At 36.8% G+C, this 16118-nt stretch overlaps 1 protein-coding gene across 1 annotated transcript in view; it reads left to right on the top strand.

The window, feature by feature from the left end:
* Nucleotides 1-16118, top strand: part of nlgn3b (neuroligin 3b) — a 46133-nt gene that overhangs the window by 3182 nt on the left and 26833 nt on the right. The window contains exons 2-4 of the mRNA XM_056457667.1: nucleotides 7803-8484; nucleotides 14894-14947; nucleotides 15621-15776. Coding sequence (XP_056313642.1) covers nucleotides 8016-8484; nucleotides 14894-14947; nucleotides 15621-15776 — 679 coding nt within the window. The 5' untranslated portion in view covers nucleotides 7803-8015. The remainder of the gene's footprint in view (nucleotides 1-7802; nucleotides 8485-14893; nucleotides 14948-15620; nucleotides 15777-16118) is intronic.

The following is a 16118-nucleotide window of genomic DNA, read 5'->3' as shown; positions in this document are numbered from 1 at the left end:
TGAAGCTGGTTAATAAAATTAACGCCGTGGCCATGTTTCGCTTATCACAGATGGTACATCTTTCATCTTACTTCAGAATTGCTGATCCATGAAATATTGCACATAAAATGCTCCATGTATTTTCATACATAACTCATCAGTTCACACCACACTGGTCAAGGCAACATGTCTTTGACCAGAAAATTCTTTTTTAAGTCAAAGGGCGAATCACAGACAAGCTAGCCATCCTGGATAAGGAAAATGTGCCTCTGTTCTGGCTTAAAGAAACAGCTCACTCGAGGAAAAAAAAAGAAAGAAAAAGAGAATCTGTCAATTTATTCACCTTCAGGCCATTTCTACAGTAGAACATTAAGGAATATTTTTAGAGAGAGCTGTGGTGATTCATATAACACAAGTTCTTCATAGCCATGACTGTGAAGGTTGAAAAATGCGAACAGCAAATGCAAAATTTATTCTAATGGCTCCTGACAATACAATGAGGGCTGATACAGCGAGATGGTTCGTGCAAGAAACTGAAGATTATTTCCAAAATCATTACCTTCATAAGACCTCAATGTATCATCAGGAGCCACAGGTATTAATCTGATGCATGTTTTGCTTTGAATTGTTTTTGTTTTTAGTTTTTGACTCTAAAAGCGCCAGTAGTCATTGACTAAAAATCAAGCTAAAAATCCTCTTTAATGTACTGGAAAAAAAAACAAGTAGATTTATCTATACATATTTTAATAACTCTTTTAATAACCCTTGCTCAATTTTGTCATCATTTTCAGTAATCTTGCACTGTATGTAAGTTTCATTCATTCATTTTCTTTTCGACTTAGTCTCTTTATTAATCTGGGGTCGCCACAGCGGAATGAACCGCCAACTTATCCAGCGCATGTTTTACACAGTGGATGCCCTTCCAGCTGCAACCCTTCTCTGGGAAATACCCATACACACTCATTCACACTCATACACAACGGACAATTTAGCCTACCCAATTCACCTGTACCGTATGTCTTTGGAATGTGGGGGAAACCGGAGCACCCAGAGGAAACACACGTGAACGCATGGAGAACATGCAAACTCCACACAGAAACGCCAACTAACCCAGCCGAGGCTTGAACCAGCGACCTTCTTGCTGTGAGGCGACAGCACTACCTACTGCGCCACTGCGTTGCCTATTTAAATTTCAATATGCACTAAATTCTTCTTATAGTCTGATATTTTACACAACTTTTATATTATTTATTTCATTATTTTACTTGGAGGAAAAATGTTGGATTACGCAATAGACATTATACAAGTCAGTGACCATGCAGTCAGTTAATAATTGGTTTGTTATATCATCCTGTCTTATAGCATTCACCTTATTATGCAAAGCTTTTGTTCTGTGATTGTTTTAGGACATCTGATTCATTTGCATATGGGGGAGTAAATCGCCAAATTACTTGCTCTACAAACAAGTATCAATACATACAAATAAAAATATCATAGTAAGAAAACAACAGTTTGCAACATAAAGAGCTGTATTTTACAAATAAAATTCAAGATTGGAGACAGTTAGATTTCAGTGATGGTGCCCGCTCTTACAAAAAAGAATAGAGTCAACATCCGATGGTTTTGAAGTGATCAAAAATCATTAAATATATTTATTTATTTTCTTTTCGGGTTAGTCCCCTTGTTAATCAGGGGTTGCCACAGTGGAATGAACCGCCAACTTATCCAGCCTGTTTTACGCAGCAGCTGCCCTTTTAGCCGCAACCCATCACTGGGAAACATCCATACATTCTTGCATTCACACACATACACTACGGTCAAATTAAGTTTATTCAATTCACCTATAGCGCATGTCTTTGGACAGTGGGGGAAACAGGAGCACTCAGAGACGCCCATTAAATATATATATATATCAGTGGTTTAAATAAAATAGATTTCTATGCTTTTGCACAGAGATTCATGAAAGTAAAGACAAAATTATTATTAGAACTCCTGGGAAATTTTGACTCTTTTTCAAATATTTCCCAAGTAAAATTCAAAAGGTCATGATCCACACTCATTAAATAATTACTTTATATCTCATATCAAATAATAATATAGAAATAGATATACTGTTAAAAAGAATAATGTACCAAAATCTAAATATTGCAAGAGCACATTGCTTACTTCAATATTGAACTTAATTACTTCACTATGCTAATATTACTATCATCACATACTTTACTTTTGAAATAAATTACTTCCCTATACTTACGTTATTATCAGTCATATACTTCACTATTGCAGTAAATTACTTCACTATACTTACGTTATTATCACATCCTTCACTATTAAATTTTTTCCCAAGTGACATTTAATCGACCAAGAACAATCTTCATAGTATTTAATAAAATATTCTTCATTCATTTTAGAGTAAAAATGTTATTTAAAATAACAAAAAACTGATAAGGTAAATATTGTTAGACAAAAAAAAAGTATTACATTTTTTCATTCACTGTCGTCAATTGGGGAATTTTGTTCCTCGCTACTGTCGCCACTGGCTTGCTTGGTTTAAGATTTGTGGAGCTACACGTTGATGGATTTTCTCTTCAGTGTTTGGACTTTCAGCAGAGAAAATTAAACCACACTGAACTGAACTAAACTGAACTTCAACTCTAAAACTGAACTGACACAGTTTCAATTTACTAGAACTTCTATGTTAAGCTGCTTTGAAAATCTACAGTGTAGAAGCGCTATAGAAATAAAGATGAATTGAATTGAATCATTATGAATTAGTTATTAAAATGTGTGTGAACTGAAGGTATATTGATGTACTTCCCACTGAATATTGAATAGAAGGCGGGGCTTTCTGGAATTCCAAATGTGGAAACAAATGGACAGATGTTGATATAAGTTTCCCAAAACAGCCTTTTTATTCAGCATATTAACTTGCAGAGATTATTATTCACCTAAAGTGGGGTGCCCAAACTCGGTCCTGGAGGGTTGGTGTCCTGCAAAGTTTACTTCCAACCCCAATTAGACACACCTGAACCAGCTAATCAAGCTCTTACTAAAGCTGCATCCGAAATCGCATACTTCCATACTATGTAGTACGCTAAAAACAGTATTCGAGACAAGTAGTATGTCCGAATGCATAGAATTTGAAAATCAGTATGCGAGAAGTACCCGCATGACCTAATACTTCTGGCAAGATTCTGAAGTGCGCATCCCATGCATTCTGCACTATCCCATGATTCCCCGCAACAAAATTTATGAATGGGAGTGAAGCAAAGCAACTTAAGTGGGTAGATCACGTGATCACGACAAAATGGCAGATGTAGTACGTCCAAGTTTTTCCTCATCTATGTTAAGCTACATTGACACAATCTACATTGTAAAAACACTATAGAAATAAAGAAGAATTGAAAAATACATACAGTATTATTAGTTTAAAATGTGCTGGCACGGTGGCTCAGTGCTTAGCACTGTCGCCTCACAGCAAGAAGGTCACTGGTTCGAGTTTCAGCTGGGCCAGTTGAGATTTCTGTGTGGAGTTTGCATGTTCTCCCTGTGTTTACGTGGGTTTCCTCTGGGTGCTCCGGTTTTCCCCACAGTCCAAAGACATGTAGTATAGGTGAATTGAATAAACTAAATTGTCCATATATAGTGTTTGAGTGTATGTGTGTGAATGAGTGTGTATGGGTGTTTCCCAGTACTGGGTTGCGGCTGGAAGGGCATCTGTTGTGTAAAACATATACTGGAATAGTTGGTGGTTCATTTCGCTGTGGTGACCTCTGAAATATTGACTAATCTGAAGGAAAATGAATAAATGAGTTTAAAATGGGTTGAAATCTGCTTTTTTCACTTGGGAAATATTTAAAAATACATAAAAATTTCACATCATTTTGTCTTCAAATATACATTTTGTGCATTTCTTTGTCAAAAGAAATCTGTTTTTGTTTTTTAAATCAGCTTTTAAAAAATGTACTGATATCCAGTTTGACACATCTGTTTCACTCATGCAGAATCCCCTTCACAGACTACGAGAGCTCCAGGTGTGCTCTTTAGCCAGCTTTTTGGAAAGGAAGGATGTACAGTAGATGTAGATGTTGTGGTCGCTCCTCATCACTGCAGTGCAGGTTAATGAATGCTGTGGGTTTCAGCCCACCGGCTCTACATGCTGCCATCCCACAGCGTCATGCACGCACATTGATTTCAGATAAAGCAGCTGCTCGGCGTGTTTGTGGCTGAAGCGTTGTGTATCGATCCACGCACACAACATGCATCCTGAACACAAGCACTGCACTATGAGACGTAAGCTCCTCCCCTAAGTGGACATGAGACGCACCTGCTGACCGCCTCTGATTCCTCATGAGCTGTGTGAGGGTCCAGGGTTAAACAGATTAAACGCCTCTCGGTGCATATGTGAATGAGAGATGAACCGCAGACTGTGGATGTTTGGCATTGAGCTGCTCTGCTTGCTTTCTCTCTCACACGTGAACCATTTGCTTGGACTTTCCCATGCATTAAAGGGCAATGTTTACTCTGAAGGTGCAATAGGTCTTCAGAAACTGTTTTTGTTATGCTGGTTGAAAGTCTTTTCATATGCTGATAGCAATCATTAAATGAAGTGGTCCAAGTGTATTTATATGCATTTTAATATTCTGAGGAAGGTAAACTAGGATCAAAAAAACGTTTGTCCAATTAAAACGTTCGGTCCAAATGTTATGATAGGCTCTCCTATACAGTGGTGTAAAGAGTACTGAAAAATCATACTTAAGTAAAAGTACCATTATACTTGCCTAAAAATGTAGTGCAAGTAGAGTAAAAGTACCTGTTGTAAATATAACTCAAAGTATGAGTAAAAAGTAGACCTTTTAAAAGTACTCAAGAGAAGTGAGTATTATGCTGTAAAAAGCTGATGCATTTACATGTAATTTATGGATGTGTGTAAACGTAACATTCTGTAGTGCATTTAGTCAAGCCCAGCAGGCACACAACATCATAAGACATTAATATTACGTTCAATTTAGGTTTTTGATGTCAGGTGACCAAAATTCAATGTCTAGTCAGCGTCTAAGGACAATGTTATTTTGATGTCCAATAATGACGTCAAATGACGTTGATATTTGGTCGATTTTAGGTTGTTAGAAACTGACCAAAATCCAACGTCGAGCCAATATCTTAAACCAACGTCATATTGATGTCAGATATTGACATTTATTGGTCAGGTATGGCAACCAAAATCCAACATCTGATAGACGTCATAGTGGTAACGTCCACACAACGTCAAGCTGTAACGTCATTAGACATTGATATTTGGTTGATTTTAGGTTGGACGTTGACGTAGGCCTTGATTTTTCAAACAAAATGCAACATCCCCAAAACGTTGGGGTACAACATCAATCTGACATCATGTTGAGGTCTTGTGCCTGCTGAGTGTTTAGGGCCATTTCGGTCATCATACAGTAAACATTCAACGTCTTCTCATCAGAGACATGCATCTGAACAGTCTCTAAGTCAATGTGTGTAAAGATTTTGGACATCTTCTTGGACTCTTTTAATGCGTCCAGTTTGCTGCGTTTATAAATCGCCCCTGTCTTGAGGTAGTTCATTATGATGCAATTTATCTTCTATGTGTGATTTGATTGGACAGGAATGACAGGACTGATTTTTCTAATCCCCATAATCAAGAAAAAATAAAATAGTGAAGTAACGATACAGCACTAAAAATGTACTCAAGGGAAAGTAAAAGTACACATTTTTAAAACTACAATTCCTGAGAAAAACTACTCAATTACAGCCATTTGAGTATTTGTAGTTAGTTACTTTACACCATTGCTCCTATGTACCTCAGCAAGTTTGCAGATATAATGATAATAATAATAATAATAATTCATTAATTTTCTTTTCAGCTTAGTGCCTTTATTAATCTGTGGTTGCTACATCCATACACACTTATTCACACACATACACTACGGACAATTTAGCCTACCCAATTCCCCTATAGTGCATGACTTTGGACTGTGGGGAAAACCACACGAACACGGGGAAAACATGCAAACTCCACACAGATATGCCAACTGAAATGCTCTACCACCTATGGTCTTTAGTTGTAATGTAATGATAAATGTAATGACATATGCTCTTGATCCATTTTCTGGTTTTGGCTTAGTCATGACATCTGTGATAGATTTAGTTTAATTGCCGAGGGGCATCTTTGACCCCCTTATCTTGAATTTGCAAGGAATTTTTTCAAATAAATCTAAATCTAAATGTACTGTGCTTTGCATAAGTTCTTGTTTATTTCTGAACCTAATACAGTGTCATTCAGAAGACTGGGTTTAGTAAATGTAGCTGGAATAAGTCAAAACATACACTAAAATGTAATATTTTCAAGTATTATTTCATATTAAAACTATATTTTTCTAAGTTTTATTTTACAGTTTTTTTATTTTATTTTTTTTTATTCATGTTTAAATGTAAGGGCGACATGCTGGCTTAGTGGTTAGCACTGTTGCCTCACAGCAAAAAGCAAGCTGGTTCGTGTCTCGGCTGTGTCAGTTGGCATGTGGCATGTTCGTGTGGATTTCCTCCAGGTGCTCTGGTTTCCCACACAGTGCAAAAACATACGCTATAAGTGAATTGGATGATCTAAGTTGGCCATACTGTATGAGTGTGTGTGTGAATGGCATCCGGTGCAAAAAACATATGCTGGAATAGTTGACGGCTCATTCTGCTCTGGCGACCCCTGATAAATAATGTATTAAGCTGAAGGAAAATGAATGAATGAATGAATGTATTTAAATGTAATTTATTTAGGAATCCAATCTGATTTTCATTAGATTCTTTGATGGATGCTTATTCAAAAGAACAGCGTTTAAAAAAATAGAAATCTCTTGCAAAATACAATGTTTAAGGCATGTTTAAGGGAAAAAGATTATAGTAATGTACCACATACAGGGTTATTCTATTTCAGTCATTTTTTTGGACGTCTTACATTTAACAATATCAAGCCAATAAGCATCTGCAAAGATATTTTTCTGTTATTTTATCATTGTTTCCTTTTTACAATGTAGTTTTACACCAAAACTGTACGTGAAGCCATGTCCTCTCAAGTAATGCTTTTGATCTATAATGGTTTTGTTTACAGTGTTTTGAATTTGAAAGTTAATTTACACTTTGAAATAAATCTTTCTTTCAAATAAATGCCACCAGGTTTGATATTTAGTTATCTACTTGCTATGACATTCATGCATTTTAAGTTTGACATTAAAGGAATAGTTCACAAAAGCGAACATTTATTCACCATTTACTCACCCTCAACTGCTTCCAAACCTTTAAGTTGTTCTCTGCTAAAGAAGATATTTTGAGAAATGTGCAAAACCAGTAGCTATTAACATTCATAATAGGAGAGAAAAATATTATAAAATCACTGAAAAAAATCATCATTCCTTGGATTTACTACATGTTTTTTAGTTAAATGGTTGTAAACAATTTATTTGGGCTGATTTTAAACAAACAAATTAAGTTGAACATTCCTAAATTTAATTTGTTTGTTTAAATTCAACACATAAATTGTTTGCAACAATTTTGCAGACATCATTTTTTTCAGTGAGCCTATATCTTTCAGTTTTCACCATTTTCAGTACATCTTCTTTACATCTTCTTTTCAGTAGATCTCTTCTTCGTTCAGTACCTCACAAAAATTTTTATTTTCGTGAACTATATCTTTAAGTTTAACTGCAAAATATGGCTAACTGTACTTTCTGAGTGATTATTAATGTTTTTATATATGTCCAGTATGATGACAGCTTCTTACATTCAGTTTTTGTGTGTTTCAGGTTTGTGCTAAATGGCTCTGTGTGCTGGAAAAACCAATATGGAGCCCTTAATAGTGCACACCTGGCTGCGGCGATGCCCACTGGATCTTCCTGAGTGCGTGGCATATGCTTGTTTTTGAGTGCTACATTGTCATTGTGTCAAAGCCGAGAGTGTCATTGAGCTACAGACAGAGTTTTACCAGTGTGTGTGTTTTTTGTGCGCCGTAAAGAGGGATGATGATCCACACACAGTCAGCAGCTCGCCTGGCGCTCACCCGCCTGCCCTGCCGGCCTTTGAACTGCGCTCTCCGCTGGCTGCTCGTGTGGTTGATGTGGTCAATCTCTGTGGCATCAGCGCTGACCTACCAGCCCACAGTAAACACAGCTCTTGGCAGACTGAGGGGGATGCGGGTCGCTGTGGCCACGGAGGGTCTGGGCCCTGTGGATCAGTATCTGGGTGTGCCTTACGCCGCTCCGCCTGTGGGAGAGAAGCGCTTTATGCCGCCCGATGCTCCATCTGCCTGGTCCGGTGTGAGGAACGCCACACGCTTTCCTCCCGTTTGCCCACAGACCGTTCGGAACGCGGTGCCAGACATAATGATGCCCGTCTGGGCCACCTATAATATGGACACAGTCGCCACGTACCTGCAGGAGCAGAGCGAGGACTGTCTGTACATGAATATCTACGTGCCAACACAAAGTGGTGAGTACACTTGCTAAATGCACACATGAGCTTGTTTCTGTAATAGATTAATTATTTAATCCTCCAAAGGTTTAACTTGCTGTTAATGTCGTGAAGTGTTTTATTTTCTTGTAATTTTTAAGTTCTGATAATATTTTAAATCTGTATTTAGCGGTGCCATAGATTCAATTTCGCCATAGATTCATTTAGACTTTGATTCAATATCTTAAACTGTTCTCTGTCATCCAAACATATACATTTGAAGTCAGAATTATTAGCCGCCCTTTGAATTTTTTTTTCTTGTTCAAATATTTCCCAAATGATGATTAACAGAGCAAGAAAATTTTCACATTATGTCTGATAATATTTTTTCTTCTGGAGAAAGTCTTATTTGTTTTACTTCGGCTAGAATAAAAGCAGTTTATAATTAAAAAAAAAAATTTAAGGTCAAAATTAATAGCCCCTTTAAGCTATTTTTTGATAGTCTACAGAACAATCCATCATTATACAATAACTTGTAGAAACAGAAATTGGGGAAAAAAGAAACAGGGGGGCTAATAATTCAGGGGGGCTAATAATTCTGTCTTCAACTGTCTGTCTCTGGTAAGTTCAAATATTCTCCAGAAACTGTTTTATATGTTCATTTATAAATACAGTAAATACCTCTGGAACGAAAAGCTCACTTTTGACCATATTTGGAATGGTTGATGAATGGTAACGTCTGCTCTGCTATGATGCTCTGCCGCTACTGTTAATGCCTGCTCTCACACATACACACACATTGGGCCCTGTCATACACCTGGTGCAATAAGGTGCAAGATGTATTTGGCGTGATTTGTTGCTATTTTCAGACCAGCACAACCCTAATTTTCACATTTTGCGCCACGTTGTTTATATAGCAAATCCATTTACGCTACTTTGTGGACTTGTGGGTGTGCCGGTCTATAAAGGAGGCGTGTTAAGGAGCATCTCCATGCCTTCATGTATGAGGCGGCTTTTTCAGTTTATTCATGACAGTTTGCATTTTTATTATAATGTTATTATTATTAGCAGTAGTTTAATAAAAACAAGTTTAGATTTGTCTTAGATTTGTTTTAGATCTGTCGGGTTTTGGAGACGTATGCATCACCATATGGGGCATAAGAATATGGTGTTTGGATATAACTTGGTTTTTTGACCACACTTTGTTATTATTATTCATTTATTAATTTGCTGGAAATTAGAACTGAATTTAGAAATAGTTTTGAAACAAATCGTTGCGCTTAACAAACTAAATTAAATTTGTAGGCTAATGGATGTCTTCAGTGAAGTGCGTACAACACCGTTTCCTTATCCACGATTCCTGGTTAAATGACAATCTTTTCCGATAAAGTGGTGGAGAGGTTAATTTTAGCTAGCAGGAATGAATGAGTGAGCTATCTTTATGCTCACAGTAGGAGCTAATCACAGTAGGAGCTAATGATATGACGCGACGCATAAATGTCCATTTAAAACTTATACTCAGCAGTTTAGTTGTGTGTAATGTGTGTGTTGCCACATTACAAACATACAAACAAAATACACTTTAAACTAACAAAAGATACATTCAAACAGACCTCCTTATGCCCTTTTGGGATGGCACTGAATAAGCGGTCATTCATATATTGCGTCTTTTGCAAGTTTGCAGGTTCATTATTTCCACATGTCAACTTTTCATTACAGTATATTGCAAGCGCACCGCGAGTAATGTGACTACAACTAACCAATCAGCTTCACATACACATTTCAGTAATGACGGTAGACTAATTATCCCATACAAATGCAGCAAGCCCAACCACTAATAAATATAAGATGTATCAGAGCTGCAGCAATGGTTTTTCAGTTTGTCATCCTCTGAGAGAACACTGCATGATTGTTTAGCAATGACAAATCCCACTGTAACACAATCACAAAGGACCTTTGAAATTGGTGAATGAAGTGTCTCACGCTTTCCACACCTTTTTAGACACGATATGTGAATGGCCTCCATATGTATAATCCGTACTACTCCGAATAATCCGAATACTGTTTTGTGTTCTGACAAGTTTTAAATCTTTCATAGAACTGCTCTTTTTTGGTATCCATGCTTCTCCCATTTTCAAGAAAAGAGTCCCACATAGATATGATGTTTATTTAGAAAAGCTTTAAAAAAAATGCCATTTGATTTTAATATCAATAGAAAATGTTGTGGCCAATAAAACATAGCCTGGGGCGTGCAATGTAACAGTCTGTGTTTTGTTCCAATTGGCCTGTTTTACACTCACAGGATTTACATGACATTTGCATGGTGTTTGAGGCTCATGGTGTGTCCATATTTCCATGTGCTGAACATTTATTATTCAGTTTTTGCCTAGGTATATCTACGGCACCTTTAAGTTGTATTAAGCAGTTAATTTATCTGTACAGGTAAAAACAGAATCACTATTCATGTTATTGTGCTTCATTTTAATTATTTTAATGCAGGCTTTAATATACAATCTCCTTCTTTTTATAAACTAGGAAGTATTGTCATTGTTGATGTATAAAATATGTGTGTGTTCAATGTTCAAGTTCAAATTTGATTTAATCCTAATTAAGATGTTTTATTTTACAAACCTTAATTACATACAGCGTGTGCATAATTATGCAAATCAATATTCTGATCAAGTTTTTTTTCCCCAAGCACATTTTACCAATTTAAAACCACATCAATTTTAATGACTACTATAAATTGTGAACGTAATCATTAATAAGTGATATGTAATTAATCAATTAGGGCTTGAAGGGAAAGAAATATACCTTATTTTCTAATGCATTGTGTCTCTGTGATGTGTAACATATTGAGCAATTATTTATCAGTAACTTGTTCTCAGAATATTGAAAATGACAGTGCTGTTCAAAGCATTTGTGGAAAACAGCCGATTCCAATGTTATCACGCGATTGAATGGGCATTATCAGTGGTTTTCAACTGATAGATAATCTATCCACAAGATTAATCAGCTATACATACGCCTGCTGCCGGAAGTTAATGAGAATTATTTATATTATTTATTACATTTCCCATTAATTGTATTTTATTTAGGGATGCACCGATATGGATTTTTTGTCCGACATTGATAACCGATAACTTTTAAGATTTAGAGGCTGATTGCTGATATACTATAGCCGATAAATATTCAAAATATTCAACAATGTTATATTTTTCTACAGTGAACAACTGATTTTATTTTAAAAACTTAATAAAAATTTGAAGTGATCTTAGAATAGCCTACACAAAGCAAAAAAAGCAATAATTTAAAAAATGCAAGATGATTATATAGACCTATATTCATGATTTCACATAAATCTGCATGCCAAAAAATAAATAATTTTTATTTTCTTCGCATAGCAAATTAACAAGCAACTTGACTGTTGTACAAAAATAATTGGTTAAATAACAACATGGAACTTAATCAACAAACAAATAAAATAAATATATTTTAAGTCAAATAAAAGAACTAAGAACTGAAACCAGCTCAAATGTTCTTGAATAAAACGTTACAGTAATGTACATATGTACAAATATGTAATGTCTGAAAAGAAGTTTTGAGAGGTGTTTTGACAGTTCAGAGCCACCGTACAAGCAAAAAGCTAAATACAGATTGTATCATTTACTTTAGAAAATGGGGCATAAATTCGTCCAATGTAATGTTTTAGATGCTTTTGAACACATGTAGGTGCTGCTTATCAATCAGACAACGCTTCTATGTTCGTTCTTGCTGTCAATTGCGGGAAAAATGATCGATGAAAGGTTTATGATAAACTGCTGTGAGTTTGATACTTTAACTGCAGGCGCTGTATGATGCGCATGCACACAGAGTGGAGTCAGATTTGTCCTCGAAATGCATATTTTGATACAACGTGCATAATATTCATATATATTCAGTGACTGGTGCACCTCTCCCCTGCTACTGTGAAGGCTCTGATGGCTTACTAGTCACTATGTGTGTGCGTGGTTATAACCATCACGTGCTCTTGTTCTAATCATTATAAATATGCAGATCAAACTGAATACAATCTTACATCAACAACACATCGCAAGCAACGCGTTGATAAGAACAAATAATCATATTAGATTGCAAGCAACCCAACGAGTTGTTCAGCACGTGTGCATCACTGCTATTATGTTTACACATGTAGTATTATTCCTGAAGCGATTTAAACCAAAAACACAATAGATATGTTTCCATCCAAAAATGTGAATTAACTTTATGTGCAAAACTGGAGTATCGCATAAAAGACGTGTGAATAAAGCAGCGTTTCCATCACATGATCTTTTTTAATGCGCATACTGGAATTTGTACGGTAAAAGTGTTTCTATCGCAGTTAATGCGCATCTTTTCTTATCGAATAAAAAGTTTATCCTACTCATATATGCGCATATGTTTTTTTTATGTGCAATTTCAAAATGTTTGCGCATCATAGCGTTTCCATCTCCAAAATGTGCAAAAAATAGGTGGATGGAATTGTAGCTAATGACACTCTATCAAACATATCTACAATGATAAGGAACAAGGTTACTTACTGAGTTATTAACGCACAACAATACCACACAAAGAAAGGACGGACTTTGAAGAAATAAAGAATGTAAGGAAAGCTTCATTATTGTGCACTGGACTTGTCTGAACAAGTTCGACCCACAAATGCGCGAGTCAGTTCTCTACAATTACGTAATTTATCGGCTTAAAGATATCGGCCTAATTTTGACATTGGACGATAACATTAAAAACAGCATTTATCTGCCGACAACAATATGGCCACCGATATATCCAGCCCAGGCTCATTCTGACATTCTGAAGTCCCATGGATGTTTCTGGAGAGTTTTTGTTTTCACGAATTCACGAAAGGCCGCTGTGTGCGCTTTTTCATATCTCAAATTTCTTTCACAAGTGCCGTTTCTCGCCTGCTGTTCTCGCATAAACCAACCAGAGACCACTCCTTCCCTGAACCCAACCAGTTTTATCAATTGACCCGCCCACTCACTCACTTCCCTAAACCCAACCAACAATTTACAAACACTGTACAGAAAAAGAAAAGCCCTCGTCTGATTTTAACCTCGTTTTCGGATTTTACCACATTCTCACCCTGTTATTCACTTGTTCATTTTATTTTTTGGATTCTGTTTTTGTCTTACCTGATTTTGGGAACCGCTCTTCCCCAGACTTGAACCCCATCGCCGTAGTCGTGGTCAACTCCTCTCTGTGTCTCAAGTCCCCCAACGTACACGACGAGCAGTAAGTTCACGAAAAAGAACTGCATCATACCACCCCGTAGCGCTCGTTTAAAAACATTAAATGCAACCATACGTACCTCCAGCTACATAAGTAGTAGTCTCCAGAAACGTTTTCAGAATGAGCCTGTGTTGGATATCTCATGCATTCCTAATTTTATTAACGTCTACCCCTACCCAACCATCACAGTAATGTAAAAACAGATCTGGATCTGGAGTCTTTTCTAATAGTATAGCTGATTAACCATGTAGATGGATGATAACAGCCTTCTCAGACTACACAGAAGGCCCCTACTGGCCCATATCTATCAGCTGATAATGCCCGTTTAATCAAGTGATAACATTCGAAGCGGGTGTGGAAAATCATGGTAAGATTTTTCAGTTTTCATTATTTTCAGTGAAAATCTCCTATTTATTTATTTATTTAGGCTGTATTTACCTGTTCGACCATAATTTTTACAATTTAAACAATATTTGTTTTTCTTAATGAAAGCTTATTTAATCATTAGGTGCCCAAGAAACACCAAATCTTGAAACCTTTTAACCATGGAGAGCCATAAAGTACAGTTATTTTTAAGGAAGTAGCTTGACTGTAGTTTAACCACTGCAGATCAGAACTAGCTTCAAGCTACAATTTCAAAGCTTCTCCTATACCGCAACACACACGAAGCACCAAGACATATTCTTTGTTGTAAAACAAAAAAAATAAAGATAAATATTTCACTGGAGCGTTAGCCTACAAAAGCACTTCAGTCCTCAGCACTTCCTCTCGGTTCCTGTCTTTCTCAGCATTTCTAAGCTACATCTGAAGCTCCTCTGATGTCCAGCTCAGAGCCTGCGGCCAGAATCAGCTCTGCACTTTCCATACACTCTTTATCTACAACTGAAGCAGCATCTGTGTCCACTCAAGTCTACATTGAGAGCTCTGTTTTATCCTCGTTCCAAGCAAATATCACATTTCTCCTGGTAAAAATGTTGAAAGCTTCATTATTTCCAGGTTCTGAGTGGGAAAGTGAACTCTTACTGGTATCGCACAGTAATTCAGCAAAGAGTGGACTGAGCTTTTACACGGCCCTCATTTACACACAAACACACCCACGTGCCTCTCTGTGGTCTAGTTTCTATCTCCTCTTCTAATTTATCATCTCTCTTCTTCTCTCTAGGTACAAAGAGAACAGGCGACATGTCAGCTGACACCGAGCGCACAGAGGATGATGGTATGTCCCGTTTTCATCATTCTTTCAGCTCGATCCATTTTTAATGTTTTTTCTATTCATTTTTTATCCCGTCGTGGTTAATGCAAGAGAGAATAATCTGGATGATATTTACACAATGTTGCATCATTTTGAGGATGGTTTTATGAGCTGGTCCAGTGTGTTTGGGGCGGCTCTGTAGATATCAGTATTGGTTTTGATGAAAGAGCCACGCTGTCAACCAATACTACAGTACATATGCATTCATTTCCCTCTCTATCTTTAATCTGCGGTCCACATTTTGCCACTTTCTCCTTCCAAAGTTTGAGCGCCTGTTCTAGCTTATAATTATCTGCATTCATCTGATGAGCCGATGCTATTCGCTTATTTGTGAACGTTGCACTCGAAGACAACACTTCACCACGCAATGACTATAATCATTGTAATAAATGAATCTCAAAGAAATTGGGTAATTTAAAGGAAGTCTCGCAGGCAGATCTTGGCTGGTTATGTTGGTATTTTTAGTCACTAGCGTTGTGAACGTCGAGGAGTTAAATCGATTATTTAAAGCTGAGATCTGCCAGTGGTGCAGAAGATCTCTTTGGTGATTTTGAGCAGCTGTGAAAAACACTCCAGAATGCTGAGAAGCTCACGTTTTTCTCTCTCTCTTTCTCTCTCTGTGTGTGTGTTAATGCAGGGCTTAGGGATTCTCGAGACGACCCTCGTCCTGTGATGTTATTTATTCATGGTGGCTCGTACATGGAGGGCACGGGGAATATTATGGACGGTAGTGTGCTGGCCAGCTATGGCAACGTCATCGTCATAACCCTCAACTACAGGGTGGGAATATTAGGTATGTACAATAAATTGGAGTCACTTTTACTGGTGTAAAATGCAGTCATTCCCAAAATCACAATTCACACATTCGGGAGATATGCATATAGGCCTTTTTGTATATGAAATGTTGCTGAAATTAAAACATAATGTTTGACTATACTCATAAAATGTCCTTAAAACATGTTGTTGTTGTTTTGTTATTTTCCATTGAACAATTGTCACTCACTCTTAGAACCAATAATGAATTCTGATTCATTAACAATCTGACTCTTTTCTGTTAACCTGTATCAATTGAATCACAAATCTCGCTGAACAGTTGATTTGTGAATTGGATTGATCTGATTTCATCTCTTTTTGA

This window comes from Danio aesculapii, chromosome 5, assembly GCF_903798145.1.
Source record: "Danio aesculapii chromosome 5, fDanAes4.1, whole genome shotgun sequence".
In the NCBI taxonomy this organism is placed as follows: Eukaryota; Metazoa; Chordata; class Actinopteri; order Cypriniformes; family Danionidae; genus Danio; species Danio aesculapii.
This window is presented reverse-complemented; position numbering and strand designations above follow the sequence as displayed.